General features: G+C 42.0%; 1 protein-coding gene across 2 annotated transcripts in view; it reads left to right on the forward strand.

The window, feature by feature from the left end:
• The window catches only part of IFT172 (intraflagellar transport 172), a 1218930-nt gene that overhangs the window by 560201 nt on the left and 643391 nt on the right, over nt 1–15338 (forward strand). For both annotated transcript variants that reach the window (XM_069605452.1, XM_069605451.1), the window contains exon 21: nt 1473–1550. In XM_069605452.1, coding sequence (XP_069461553.1) covers nt 1473–1550 — 78 coding nt within the window. The remainder of the gene's footprint in view (nt 1–1472; nt 1551–15338) is intronic.

Consider the following 15338-nt stretch of genomic DNA (forward strand, 5'->3'; position numbering starts at 1 on the left):
TTCTCTTCAGTTCAGCATTTTGTTACCTATTTGCAGCCCGCTAGGGATGCCCCGGGTGTTGAGTACCTCGCCCTGACACTCACTGGTCCTCAGCATTATTCCTCTGCAGCTCTGGCTGCTTCGGTCCTGCTTTGTAGGTCAGCGGGCCAGCTCCGGCGGGTCTCGTTCGCACACCGGGACCTGTCTTGCCCGCACTGGTTGCTCTGCTGCCTCTGTGTGGATGCGGACGGCGTCCTACTTTTGCCTGTACTTTCGCAGCTCTGGTTGCTGATTCATTGGTATGTAGGCGTCCTCTCCTGTGAAAGCCCACCGGCCCAACGTACCTTGGGCTTTACAGGCTTTATGGGCTGCTGGCCGGCATCCTGGCTCCTCCACAGGTCCCACCATGGCTGCCTCCTCGAAAATGGGTCCCCTGCTGGTCTCCTCCCCACAAGCCTCTCTGTTTCTCACTGTGGTTATCTCTGCCTCTCTGTTTATACATCTACAACCCCTTAATAGGTGGCAGGTGTGGACCCTTTATTAAGTTTGCCTGACCAGGATTAAGGGGGCATGCTTGACTTGCACCATATTCTGCGGGCATCTTCCTCGTCCCAGTTCCAGAGTGGTACAATTAAGGTGTAGTGTTCATTTATCTGTCTCCTCTTCCTTGTCCCAGTACTTTCAAATGTAAAATGTGGGGAAATGAGGGGAGAGGTCTTGCAGTAGGCCATAAAGGTCGGGGGGGCGGGTTAAGCTGCTCATCAAAAGGGAAAGGGGGATTTCATGTCTCGCCTATAGGTACCCCACTCCCAATTTCCAAGGACCCTCCACCCAGGTAATCCTCCCTCGCTTCTCCACCCGCAGGGTCAGGATCAAAAAGCAATGACCTTCCTCTGGCCACCTGAGAAGAGAATCCAGGGGGTTTAGGAGTGAGGATACCCTTAGGTTTCTCACAGTAGGTACATCTACTTCATTGAATGCCCGGCGCTGTGTAGTGGTGACACGATAAACTGCGTCTTAGACTGCTGTTTCTATCATGTTTCGCAGATAAATTAAGCCCAAAATAGTGTTGGAGTGTGTTGGTGAGATGGCTAATTCAGTTAATTTAAAAAAAGGAGAAATATGTACAAATGTTACTCTGCAGTAGAGTATCTGCTCTGTATTGCTCTGTAGCAAAGCACAAGAGGTGATGGCTGGAAGGTTTAGAGTTAATCCTAACCTCTGGCTTTGCTATGGGCAACCCTCCAGACCATCGTTCTTCACCTGCCAAGCCATTACAGAAGGGGAAAGACCATATTCAAATCAGGCTTGGTACCACCCCAGCCGGAACTGCTAGCCTGTTATCCTATGCACATGGGTGAAGGACAAATCGTGCAGGAGTTGCAATGTTTAGTAATGTCACATGTGTACATTCCATGCTGATAATATACTAAATGATTGTCGACAAATCCTACTATATTCCAATGGGCAACACTGTGCTTTTGTTGATGCAGAATGCTGTGGTTGAAGCAATGGAAATGTACCAGGAGCTCCACATGTGGGATGACTGCATTGCTGTCGCAGAAGCAAAGGTACCTTTTCTATGTGTGTCTGCATCTCAAATACTTATTCTACTTTCTTTAATTGTTTTTCCTTGATTTCAGCCTTTAGATCCTATGGAGGTGGTGGTGGTATTCTTTTAGCTCTTTTTATCACTTTGTTTTTCCTTTACTTTCCTATCTTGATGGCCTGTTTTTGTTTTCGTGGATCTTTGTCAAACGTCCTTAAATGTATGGAGGATACAGCATTTAGAAATGTTTGTGTTTTGGATTTATACTTTGAATATCTGAGCTTTTCTAACCCCCAAGACCTTAAAATGATACATAATTATTACTTCCAATGGATGATTTCTGCCCACAGATTCCTCATCTTATAAAAGTACTCCTCAGGGGCAGCCTGCTCTGGACACCCATGTGACTCAGAGGCTGGCTTAATAACCACTTCTTTGTGCAGAAGTATGCCGGAAGTGATGCCATCTCATGTGTACTGTGGGTCGCTGGCAGCATTTCCCTTAATTTTCTTATTTCCACAGTCACATGCAGTAACATGCTCAATCACTCGACTAGTACTGTAACCATTTTATGTTGGGACATATCCACACTCTTGCTATCTTTTTTTAAAATTTGTAAAGGATATTTATTAGCATTAGCATTAAAAATCATATAGAAACATAATCCTCCTTCCCCCAACTCACACATCACTCCCGCCCCCACCGACCCCAGAATTGCCCTGCCCCCTGCACTCAGCCGGTAGACCGCTAACATTAGCACCTCCTTCCACACTACGACAGCCCAAAATCCTTAGATTGTGCAGGCACATCTGAAAGTGGTAATCATCACAGACATACGTCAGCACCATTGCCCCAGTCCTCCCGAAATGTTGGGTAGTTCCCTTGGATTGTATAGGTTACCCATTCCATCGCAAGGATGTGCCGAATCTGGGATAGCCACTCCTGATTCGTGGGGGCCTCCTTGGATTTCCATTTGCTATCCACCACTAGAGATCAGATGGGTGTCACCTGAGTGAGTTGTGAGGTATTTCTAAAAGGTGGCGACTGATTTGTTAGATGGGTGCCACTAACACAAGGGCCATGCATGCTTTAAATTGTGCCCTACCTTGTGGCACTGTTTCCCTCTCCCAAAGACCCAGTAAGCATGTTTCAATCCCCAGGGACAGGTTAGTGTTCAGCATCTCCTTGATTGAGCCTTGCATCCACTCCCAGAAGGGTTGCAAGACTGGGCAGGGCCACCACATGTGGACCCAGTCTCTCCTCCCCTTGCAGGCCCTCCAACAGACTGGCGACAAGTCCGGATACATCATCTGGAGCCTCTCAGGGGTATAATGCCACTGTAGAAGCACCTTGTACCACACTTCCCTCAATTGAATCGAGAGGATTAGATTTGGGAATGTTGCACCAGAGAAATTCCTGCTCCTCTGTGGCTATTGGTCGACCCAATGTCCCTCCCATAGCTCCATGTAAGACCAAGTACCATTTCCCGGGCTATGAGAGATAATTTGATACAGTTTTGAGATCAGATGGGTGTCACCTAAGTGAGTTGTGAGGTATTTCTAAAAGGTGGCGACTGATTTGTTAGATGGGTGTGAAGCCCAGTGGCATACAGGTCCCCAACTCTTAGTATCAGTCTGTACTACTCATGGAACCTTGGTAGAGTGGCAGAGCAGTCAGACTTACTATAAGAGGAAGATGTGAGCTGTAGGTAAGTACACTGAACCCCGTTAGTACAGTAGTCGAAAGAAACACTTATGAATTTATATTAAACTATATATTTATTATTTACACAAGGGTTGTCATAAAATACTCATATCACTTAACCAACACACATAGCATTACTTACAGATACTTTTCAAAGGCCACTGCTTAGTTGGTAGTTGTGCGGGGCACAATTGGTAGAGTTTGACTCTGACAGTCTACCGTATTATCGGTATGACCGCGCACTCCCTCACAGACAAAGATATACGGTAATTGTATTTAGTTAGCAAAATCACATAAGATAAAGTCTTTTCGGAAGGAAAAAGGTTGGTTAGTTAAACAGTAGCAGAGTTTAAGGTTCTAAAGGTGTTTTCTCAGCAAACTAAGTCCGATCCCTAACTGCAAAGGTCAGTTTGGAGAGGGCTCAAAGTCTTACGAAGCAGCAGAACAGCAAAGGTTCCAGTGGATACTTTCAGTCTCTAGTTAAGAACACTAGAAGAATTAACACAACATTGGAGACCCTTTTAAAGGACTTGCAAAAAGGACACAAGCAGACAGCTTGTGTCTGAGGTAAGAATGGACACCTCCACCTGCACTCCAACACTCTGGAGCGAATTCTTGGTTCAAGGTAAGCAATACCTTTTTACCCCACAGTACCTTAGGTTAGAAGAAATGTTCATGGTTGGATTCTCCTCTGTGCAGCAGCGATGGACACGGTCTCCGGATTCCTTGGTCTGGTGACGAAAGGCAGGACAATGAATGGAATGTCTCAGCAGCAGTCTCTAGAGAGAGAGAGGACGTCTGGCACGGCATTCTTCAGCTTCTCTGGTCAGTCTGCAGGTTTGGCACCTTTTCTGCAGCACCGACAGAGGACTTGATTCACCCGGTCAATCTTCTTCGATTCCTGGAGTCTTGTACTCTGGTGAGGGGACTTGGATGAGTCGAATTGTGTCTCTGGAGGTTCACCTGAAGCTCAGCAAAGACTTGGACGGATTTGTCCTTGGCAAGAGGATGCACTACTATTGGGTCAGAGGTCTCCTGATATTCACGGTCTGCAACTCTGAAAAGGCAGAGCACCTATGAAGATGGCTCAGATTGTAGGTCGTCTGGTTGGTCCCACCAGCCAAACGGAAGGAGTTGTCCTCTTCAGAGCTCCTCTGTCGCATAGAAAACACAGTCAGGACAGCAGTGGTAGCTTCAGTGTTGCAAATAGTTTGCAGGCGTCTCTGGTCATCTTCTCTGTTACTTCAAGTTCCAGTGGTCGACTTGCCTTTCACCTCAGGAACCTCACCTTTTATTCAGTTTCAGCACACACTCCTGTGCAATCTCTCACTCAGCAGTTTACAGAAAGGAGTGGGTGGCTGTCTAATCAGGGCAGCCAGACCCAGTGGGAGCCTGTTCCATTCAGATACTCAGGCAGACAAAGGGGAGAGGAGTGAAAAACTCCTCCCCCACTTCCTGCCTTTCCAGACACACTGGAGCATAGGCGGGGACACATAAGGGTTTCTGCCAAAGGCAAAACACACACTGACCTCCCCCTCCCAGAATGGTAGAAGAAGGGCTATCAAAGAACAACCGCGCTAGAAATGTCAAAAAAAGAAAGGAGCCATTGTGTTAGTACATAGGTGACCCTATTGTGCACACCCGGGACTGTGAATACAAAATAGCACAAGAGTAGGTAGAACACAGCCACTGCCACAACCCATAACTAGAGGGTTGTCCATGTGACTAAAAAGTCACAGGAGCAGAGAGAAGGGGGATACTAGGTATCCCCTTGGCACTCCACATAAGCTGGTGTGTGCTAATCTCTGAGTATAAGAACAGTAGTGTTATAAAGTGACTTCCAGGCTTCTTGGGATTACTTATATGTTTATTACAAGTACTTCAGTCACAGTTACATGAAGTTATATACATAAGTGAACAGGACATAACACTGGCTCCCATCACCCAGGCTGGGGAGCTCTTACTGGCTGGGTGTGGAATCCTTGGGTAAACATTACGACATTCACAAGGCAACACTCCACATGACATCGCCAGCTTTCACATGCAGAGACAAGCACATCACAAAACATCTCCTTCCTTTACTGATAAACATTACAAACACACTCAGGCACGATATAACACATCTCCTTCATTTAAACCACGACTACAGAAAAAAGGTGACATAGAAGTAGAATCCTTCATAGAATTATTATATGCAAATGCTGCTATCCATATTAGATCTACCCAACTGTCTCCTGCTTGCAAGTAACATCTTAAGTACTTTTCCAACTCTTGATTAACACGTTCCACTTGACCATTAGTCTCGGGATGATATCCAGATGTTAATTTAACTTCCACACCAAGACTTCTACAAAAGGCCCTCCAAAATTTTGAAATAAACTGAGAACCTCTATCGGAAATCACCTGACTAGGTAAACCATGCAGCCGAACAATGCCTTGGGAAAAATGCTGTGCCAAACTTTCTGCAGTAACTTCCCCTTTAATTGGAATAAAATGACTTTCCTTAGTAAGTAAATCAACAACAACCAAAATTGTAGAACAACCTTGATCCTTAGGGAGATCAACTATAAAATCCATAGAAATAGTATGCCACGGATGCGGCGGAATTGGAAGAGGTTCTAATAAACCCATTGGTTTACCCACATGTGACTTGGCTCTAATACAAGTCTCACAAGTCTTAACAAAGTTTAAAATGTCACTTCTCATTGTATCCCACCAAAATTCCCTCCTGACCAACTCTAAAGTTTTTCTAAACCCTGGATGACCTGAGAGTTTTGATTCATGACAATCAATCAAACATTTTTCACGGAGCTTCTCTGAAGGAAGATATAATCTAGTGTCGAAATATGGTAAACCATTTTTAATTTTTCTCACTGGGTCCTGTCTCACCCATTCATCCATTTGTTCAGAAGTCATACAGTCTTGAATTTCTTTAGAAAAACTTCCTTCATCAAAAACTCCCGCCACAATAAAATGTTCAGAGGAAATCACAGGTTGTTGATCAATCTCCTTCAATTGTTCACTACCAGGAAACTGACGAGACAAAGCATCTGCCTTTCCATTTTGACTTCCAGGTTTAAATGTAATTACAAAATCATAATCTGAAAAGAATAATGACCATCTTAATTGTCTGGGTGTTAAAGTTTTAGCTGATTTTAAAAATAAAAGACTTCGGTGATCAGTCAAAACTGTCACAGTGTGTCTAGCTCCATTTAAATAATGGCGCCATTCCTCAAAGGCTGCCTGGATCGCTAAAAGCTCACGATCCATGATGGTATAATTGATTTCAGCTGAAGAAAACTTTTTGGAAAAATAAGCAACTGGATGCAATTGTCCAGTGTTTTCATGCCTTTGAGATAAAACCGCTCCCATAGCCAGATTGGAGGCATCTGCCTCAACAAAAAAAGGCTTAGAAGGATCAGGATGTAAAAGCACAGGTCCTGTAATGAAACGATCTTTCAAAACCTGAAAAGCCTCTTCAGCTTCTTCACTCCAAATGAATTTTACTCCTTTCTTAAGAAGTTTAGTAATAGGAGTAATGATTTGAGAGAATCCTTCGATAAATCTCCTATAAAAATTGGCAAAACCCAAAAAACTCTGCACCTCCTTAACCTTAGTCGGAGATGGCCAGTCTTTGACAGCCTTAATCTTCTTTAAATTCATCTCCAACCCACCAGGAGTAATCACAAAACCAAGGAATTCAACTGAAGAAGTATGAAATTGGCTTTTTTCCAATTTTGCAAATAAATGGTTTTCTCTCAATTTTTGTAGGACCAATTTTACATGACTTTGATGTTGTTTCGAATCTTGTGAATAAATCAAAATATCATCGATGTAGACTACAACAAAAATGTCCAGAAACTCACGTAGAACTTCATTAATAAAAAACTGAAATGAAGCTGGGGCATTACATAATCCGAAAGGCATCACTAAATATTCAAATAATCCATACTTAGTCTTGAAAGCTGTCTTCCATTCATCTCCCTCTTTTACTCTAACAAGATGATAAGCACCTCTCAAATCCAATTTAGAAAATATTTCAGCTCCTTGTATCTGATCTAACATAACTGAAATTAAAGGAAGTGGATATCTGTTTTTGATGGTTACCTTATTTAGAGCTCTATAATCAATACAAGTCCTCAATGTTCCCTCTTTTTTAGGCATAAAAAATAAAGGAGATGCCACCGGGGACTTGGAATGTCTAATGAAACCCTTTGCTAAATTTTCAGTTAAATACTCCTTAAGGTAATCGTTTTCCTTTTCAGTAAGTGCATAAACCCTGCTACAAGGTAAAGTGGCTCCTGGTTCAAGTTCTATCTTACAATCAAATGGTCTATGAGGAGGAAGACCACCTGCCACTACCTCATCAAAGACATCACTGAATTCTTTGTAGCAATCAGGTAACTCTCCCATAACAGCTCCAATAGTATGAGAGTGAAAAAGAGCTCCAACCTCTCCTAAGAACCTTGCACCCTTAACATCATCAATCTGGGTATCTTCAAGGGATTTACCTTCAAAACAATGTTCCTTACAAAAATTGGAATTTAATTCAATCACCCTTCTGCCCCAATCAATCAAAGGATTATGATGTGTAAGCCCAGGGCATGCCTAAAATAATCTTCAATTGTGGAGCATCGATAATCTCAAAAATCAACTCCTCTCCATGGTTCCCTGCCATAATCATTAGTAAGGGAGAAGTTTCATGTGTGATTGGTCCTGAAGTTAATTCTGATCCATCCACTGAACTAACCTGCTCAGATAAAACCTTCTTCACTAAGGGAATACCTAAACTCTTTGCTACTTCCCAATCCATAAAATTCCCAGTTGCTCCTGAATCAATAATCACAGGACCACTACCCACCAATTTCTTTTCAAAAATCAAGGATACATTAATTGTTATGTGAGGAACTGCCGCCTGAAGAGTATTGGCTACTTGATGATTCTTGCCGTCAGGATTTTGTACTTTCTTTGGAGTGTAAGGGCAGTTCCCAGGAAAATGTCCACTCCTTCCGCAATAAAGACAGAGATTATTATTTCTTTGCCTATCTCTTTCCTCCTTAGAAAGAGGTCCTCTAATTCTTCCTGAACTTTCTGAATTTTTTGACCTAAAATCTCTATTTACAAACTCCTGCCTAGGTCTATCAAATCTAGGATTAGATTTATTCTCTTGTTTATTGTCTCCCCTCCTACGCTCCAATCTTCTTTCATAGAGGCGAAAATCTAACTGTACAACTAAATCCATCAAGGCGTCACAAGAAGTTGGTCTATTTACCACCCCAGACAAGGCGTCTTTCAATTCATCCCTTAAACCTCTGTAAAAAAGGGATGCTCTCTTCTCTTCTGGCCAGTTACTTTCAACCACTAGAGTCTTAAATTGGGTAATATAACTGACTAACTCTCGATTCCCCTGTTTTAACTCAAGCAGCTCACCATCAACTTGTAAGGATTCCTGACGTTTATCAAATAACTTACTGAACTCCTCCTTAAATAACTTAAAATCATACAAAGCTAAATCTTTTTGTTTAACCAACACTCCTGCCCAACTAGCAGCCTCCCCTGAAAGATAAGATATCATAAATGTTATCTTTGACATATCAGAAGAAAACACTTCCGGCCTACTTAAAAAATGTAATTCACATTGAGTAAAAAATGTTTGAAATCTTTTAGCCTCACCAGAAAAACGTTCAGGTGGTGCCAGAGGCACCGGTAAAATTAAAGACTTTAAACCTCCAATTGCTCCTAAACCAGAATCTCCTCTCTGTCTAGAACCTTCCCTTTCCAGAACTGGAGGTTCCAAAATCTGTTCTTCTCTCCTACCTACCAACCTTTCTTCTGACATTTCCTGAATATGTGTAACCTTAATATTTAACTCCTCAATCTTTTTATTTAAAAGGACATTCTCATTTATAGAAACCCTTAATTCTTCCCTCAACTCCTTAATCATATCCCCCAAGGCTTCCATAATTATTCTGGGAAGTGGTCTCAGCAGCTCAGGCGAAGTTAACTACTTGGGCCTTTCATTCTATCAGGCTGGTAATATCCACATCCAACGCAGGAGCTGCTGAGTCCCACGATCCCACTAAGATGTCTAGCTCACAACTAAACTGAACAGCTGAGTACTAGACACCCTTGGGGGGAAGGGGGAAAAGTGGATAAAATAACAAATCAGACACTGGATCTTCTATCTTCATCCGGTCTCTGCATGAATGAAAATTGTTAAGCATTAAATAATATTACAAAACTAAACAACTATTATTTTATGAATATCAACAATCCTACCTGAATACCCTCTGCAAAGAGCCCAGAGGATGATAATTATTTCTATATATTTTTTTTTAGTTTTGAAATAACTCCAACTCTTTTACCCTAAAAGCAAACTTTGGTGGTCATGTTTCATAACTGTGCTGCTGAAAACCAATGAACTGAATGTCATTACAAGTGACTAAATTGATGGAGGTTCCTTGTGGAAATAAATGAACTTGAAGAAAAGAAAATGTGTTTCCAAACAATGTCAATAAAACTGTGAACACAAACTCCAGAATGTCTCAAGAAGATGAGTCTTTTGAATGAAGCACACTTGAAAAAAATAGTTGAAAACACAGAAATAATCTTTTGTTTTCCTTAAAATGATACTATTTCCTTAATCAGTTCATTCCATTTCATTTTCCTCTCTTTATGGAAATAGTTCAACAACCAAAGGAAATACCATTTAATATTGAGTGCAGTTTTAAAGTAAAGTTATTCCTCAAAAAACGTCTTTGCATGTAATGAAATGCATTTGGAAGATTCCTCATATAATATGGTACACAAGACTTATATATTTTCCTCTTTGTTAAAAATACCTTGGCTCAAAAATAAATATCCTTCTTTGTGCTGCTTTTAAAAAACAAGGTTGCCTGTGCAGTCATTAACTTTAATAGCCTTTAAATATCATGTTTTCATGACTTAATCTCTGATGAATGAGTTTGCCATGTAAAAACACTGGCTTCACAACACGACGTCTTTTAATGAATTAAACATGCAGGCTTACCTTGTTTTCTTTAAACAAGAATGAGTTCACCTTTTTTCATCATCCAGAATGCGATCTGACAAGGTAAGTGCAGTGTTTAATAAACAGTTTCTTGTGCGCGCGCACGCAATCAACTTTGGACTAGAGCTCCCCTGGTTTTCCAATGTCAATGTTAAAAAAAAGACAAAGCTTTAATCCTTGCACTTTAGAGGAGAAAATAACAGAAGATAAGGCTAACTTTGGCAGTTCAATTAGATTAATTACATAAAAAGTACTTAGCTTATTTTTTGCTTTAGAAGACCTCACAGCGTTTTCTTCCACAGGGAAAATTAATTTCTTTAGAGTAGATGTAACTTGAATGAGTTGTTTCTTTTTCTTTTAGTCTTGAAGATATTTTCTTATGAGTTTTCCAAGGCCCAAAACATAGGAGATAAACAGAAACATGACCAGCTCAGGAAACTAAACTAATGAAAGGCAGTTTAGAATGTTGGGAGTCACACCATTGTCAACCTGCCACCCAATCAGAACTCCTGCCTCTGCCCTCCATCTTGGCTTGGGGTATCTGCAGTACTCTGAATATGGAAGTTAAGGCCCAACCATTTTAACAGTGAAAGGACTATATTTAGTTTTTAAACCTAACAATGAAATAAACAAAGAACATAAGGATAATAATTATTTAATTACCACCTATTTACTATGGAACCTGACACACTGCACCGACACAGAAACATCAAATAGACACAACATATCTCCCTTCTTCTCAAACGTCAACACATACGAACAAACACACCACAGCATATTCCCCTCCTTTGCACATCCATCACCAGCATGGGGAATATCAATTCTGAGGGACACTCTCCCTACTTCTGTAGGCCACTAACCCTACACACCCACCTACACCCTCATGCATCTGGGGCGATATCTCCAATCGCACTGGTGGATACGCTACCTCCAAATACTCTAGCGGAGGCTCTACACGCTACCTACAATCACACTTGCGGAGGTGCTACCTCCATATTCTCTGGCTGGGCGCTACCAAATTGCACAAGCGGAAGCGCTACCTACACATACTCTGGCGGGGCTCTACCCCCAATTACAGAGGCGGAGGCGCTACCTCCAATTACTCAGGCGGAGGTGCTACCTCAACTACACTGGGACCGTGGCGGGGCGCTACCCAATTACGCTGGCGGTGGTCCTACCTCCAAATACTCTGGAGGGGCGCCACCTCCAATTACACTGGCGGAGGCGCTACTTCCAATTACACTGGTGGAGGCACTACCTCCAAATACACTGGCAGAGGCTCTACCTCTAATCACACTGGTGGAGGTGCTACCTCCAAATGCAGAGGGGCTACCCCCAATTACACTGGCGGAGGCGCTACCTCCAACTACTCTGGTGGAGGCGCTACCTCCTATTACACTGCCGGAGGCGCTACCTCCTATTACTCTGGCGGAGGTGCTACCTCCTATTACTCTGGCAGAGGCGCTACCTCCAATTACTCTGGCGGAGGTACTACCTCCAAATATACTTTCATACTTCTCATGTGGGAGGCGCTACCTCCACTGTACTCGCGGAAGCGCTACCTCCACTATAGTCACGGAGGCGCTACCTCCTCACTTCATTGTGACACATCCACAGGCTACACACACTATGGGCGCTACCCCATTTCACATCATTCTCTGACTAACTTTCACATCTTCTCTGACTCACTCTCGCTCGCACCTTACTTCACCCATTACACTATTTAATAACATCCCAAACCTCGCATCTCTCAATAACCTCCCTTTTAATGGACAATGATACTCCGAATGAATCTCCTAATCTACACACATAAAGCCACACTGGAACAAGGAGGGAACATGAATGCATCTTATTATGGAGCGATGAAAACTTACATAAATCCTCACTGTTATGCTTGGATACACAACCTCCCAACTCACATGCATTCTCACTGCTATGCTTGAGAGGGAAGTAGAGTATGCTTGGAGGCGCTACCTCCCAGCAACACCTGTGGTATTCCGCAACACCTGTGGTATTCCTAACCACACACACCTCTAACATACCCAAATGGTCACACAGGCTCTCCACCTCTACCCTGCACAACTGGATGTACTACCGTCCAGAACGCTGTGGCACACTCCCCATATTTTTCTAGTTTAATGGCAGAGCTACCACCCATACAGCTGTGGTTTCACTCAACCACACTCATGCTTACATATACACTGGAGTTGCTACCTCCAAACCCATGTGGCACTTTCACCCACATACAATACATATTCTGGGCTCTAACACTCAACCTCTTTGACGCTTATCAAAACACAGGTTTTATCATTCTGGGCGCTACCCAACACTCGACCTCTTTGACTCTTAGCAAAACACATGTTTTAGCCATGTGCACCCATTTCATACATGAGTCACATAAAACAACATTTTGCATTACCATTTTGCAGAAAATACCATCTTAATAATCCATGTTGCACAATATATATACTTCTTTTGTCACCATTGAAGCAATAGCAAACTATATAATTACATTTCCTAAAATTCATGGCCAGTTTATGTACCACCCTGCACCTCTGTGGCACTCACCCACAAACACTTGTGTCTACACTGCCTAAGAACTCAACTTCATAGTGACATTTGCGTACACCGCCCTTATGGCATAACAATGAAATATGCACATTTATTCCTACATGTCCATGTTGCGCTGCAGCCTACCCTGCAATCCCTCATAGGTTACTCTAACCTCTCTCGCACCCGGCTACTGACTCATCACATCTACGCATATTGTGCATGTTCAGAATTTCAAAATGAGTCCTTTTGAACCTAAAATTCCTCAAATGCGTTAAATCCAATACATTTTAGCTTTTAACCTCAATTCCTGCACACACGAGAAGTTTGTGTGTGGATATATGCGTGCAGGAATTGATTCACATAAATTCCCATTACTTCCATTGAGGAAGCACAATATTCTCGCCGGAACTCAAGGAAGAGAGTGCGTTTATTATGCTCATCGGAACTGTGTGGAATTCAAGTTGTTGTTTACGAGCCTGGGAATGGGCATGTGTGTTTGTTTGTTTTTTTTGGATTTCCTTGTGGGACGAGGAGCCGTGTATTATTAGGTACTGAGAATCGTTATGCATTCCCGCAATGGAAGTAATGGGAATTCATGTGAATGATTTGACAGCTACTTGCGCAGTATTTTTAAGTACATTTGAGGCCTCTATTACGGTGCGTTTTGCCGTATGAACTTTGTGAAAATGCTGGCATATCTGATCTGCTGCGGTGCGGTTGGGTAGATTAGAGATTTTACATTTATTGTTTTATTTGATTTATACTTATTACGGCATTGAAGCATTCCGGTGAAATTGATGTTTAAATTGTGGGTGTATAACTCATTCGAGTTACAAAGCATTCGTTGTAATTGAAGTTTATTTATGCTATGGATGAGATAGCAGAGTATGTGCATATTACGGTTTTGAAAAACCATTTTGGGTGTGCCTGCTGGGAGTTCATTGAGTGACATTGATAATGAGTGATGTTGCAGAAGTATGTTGATTCGCAATTGAGTCGATTATTGTAATGAAAATATTGTACGGAGTCGAATTAACAGTGATTTTAACACAGAAATGTGGCTTTTGTTAAATTAAGACAATTTATTGAAGAGATGCACAACGTTTCATAAAGAGATTTGCACAGGGTCTAAATGAAGTTGAGCACAGCAAAGTTTTATAAGATGCCACATTTTTCTTGAATGATGTTAATTGATATGTCAATGAGTTTTTAAGAGAGAAAATGTCCACAGTTTAGTTTAGTAAATGCAAGTGCACATGTTTATTATTAATAAGAATGTTCTTGAAATTGGATTTTTGGGATGTTTAGTGTTATGATTTCACACACTTCCAGAATGGTGCCTGACCAACACCATGTCTGTTAGTGTCAATCATCCCTTTTAGTATGTGTTAGTGGGCATATAATTGTGTGATGTTTAATGCAATGTAGTGAATTTGCATGTGAGTTGAGGTTGCATTGATAGTATGCATCTGGATGTAAGAGTGTTGAGAGCATGCAATTGAGGTATGTTGTTACATATGTGTATAAGTCTAGGCGTGTGAGAGGTAACACGTTTGAAGTGAGTGAGATTGCATTGGGTGTATGCAATTGTGAGTACGTACGTTAGGAGGAGAAAGCGTATGAGAGGTAGCACGCATGTAGTACAGGGTGAGGGTCGCATGCTGGCCAGGTGTGATGCCTTGTGAAAACCCTAGAGTGACCAGTGATTGGAGGTTGAACGCAATAGAGGAGTTGTGTTTTGCGGAGGATCTTAGGATAGAAAGATCCTATAGTAGGACACTATAGTAGGAGACTAATGAGGCATAAGAGTATGCGTGAGTTGTAGGAGTAGGCTCTACACAATTCTGGTAGTATGCGGTTAGTGTTTCCGCATTTGTCTCCAGTAGGAGGTTATAGTGTCGGTTTAGGAGTGATGATTTAGACTCCTAAAGTATGTGGTGCCAGGTAGTACAGTTATTGTAGGATATTGTTCCTGAGAATGCCTAGTTGGGCTGTGGTTGCTTTGAGTTGGGCACACAGACAGTTTGCCAGCGTTGGTTCTAGTGGATTTGAGTTGAGTTTTTGAGTGTCATTGGGGACACAATATATTGAACAGTTTATCTAGAACTGTTGATGGCATGGTTGATGAGTTGTACATTTATCATACAATTTTATCATCGGAGTAGCACTACATGTTCCATCTTTTTGTGCTTTCACTGAGTTTTTTTTTTTTTGTAGTGGAACTTTCAGCAGGTGCCACATTTTTACAACTTGTTGGTGCTTGGGCAGAAGGTTTGTTTTGCACGGTAGTGGCTGTGCACTCTTTACGCACCACGCCTTTTGTGGTTGTGTGTGAGTGGCTATCCTAAAATTTTCTTTTCTGTTATATGTGAGGAGAGAGGTGGTGATGTTGATAGTGGATAGGAAGGTTACAAGCAAGGTTAGTGATATTCAGACCTTAGTTATTCTCCATGTGTTTTGTTTTTGATTAATTTCATAGGATGTTGGATGTAGTGAGTTTGCTTGTTTTACAGAGACGGTAGT

The sequence above is a fragment of the Ambystoma mexicanum genome, chromosome 4p (genome assembly GCF_040938575.1).
Source record: "Ambystoma mexicanum isolate Mex_15411 chromosome 4p, UKY_AmexF1_1, whole genome shotgun sequence".
NCBI classification, from domain to species: Eukaryota; Metazoa; Chordata; class Amphibia; order Caudata; family Ambystomatidae; genus Ambystoma; species Ambystoma mexicanum.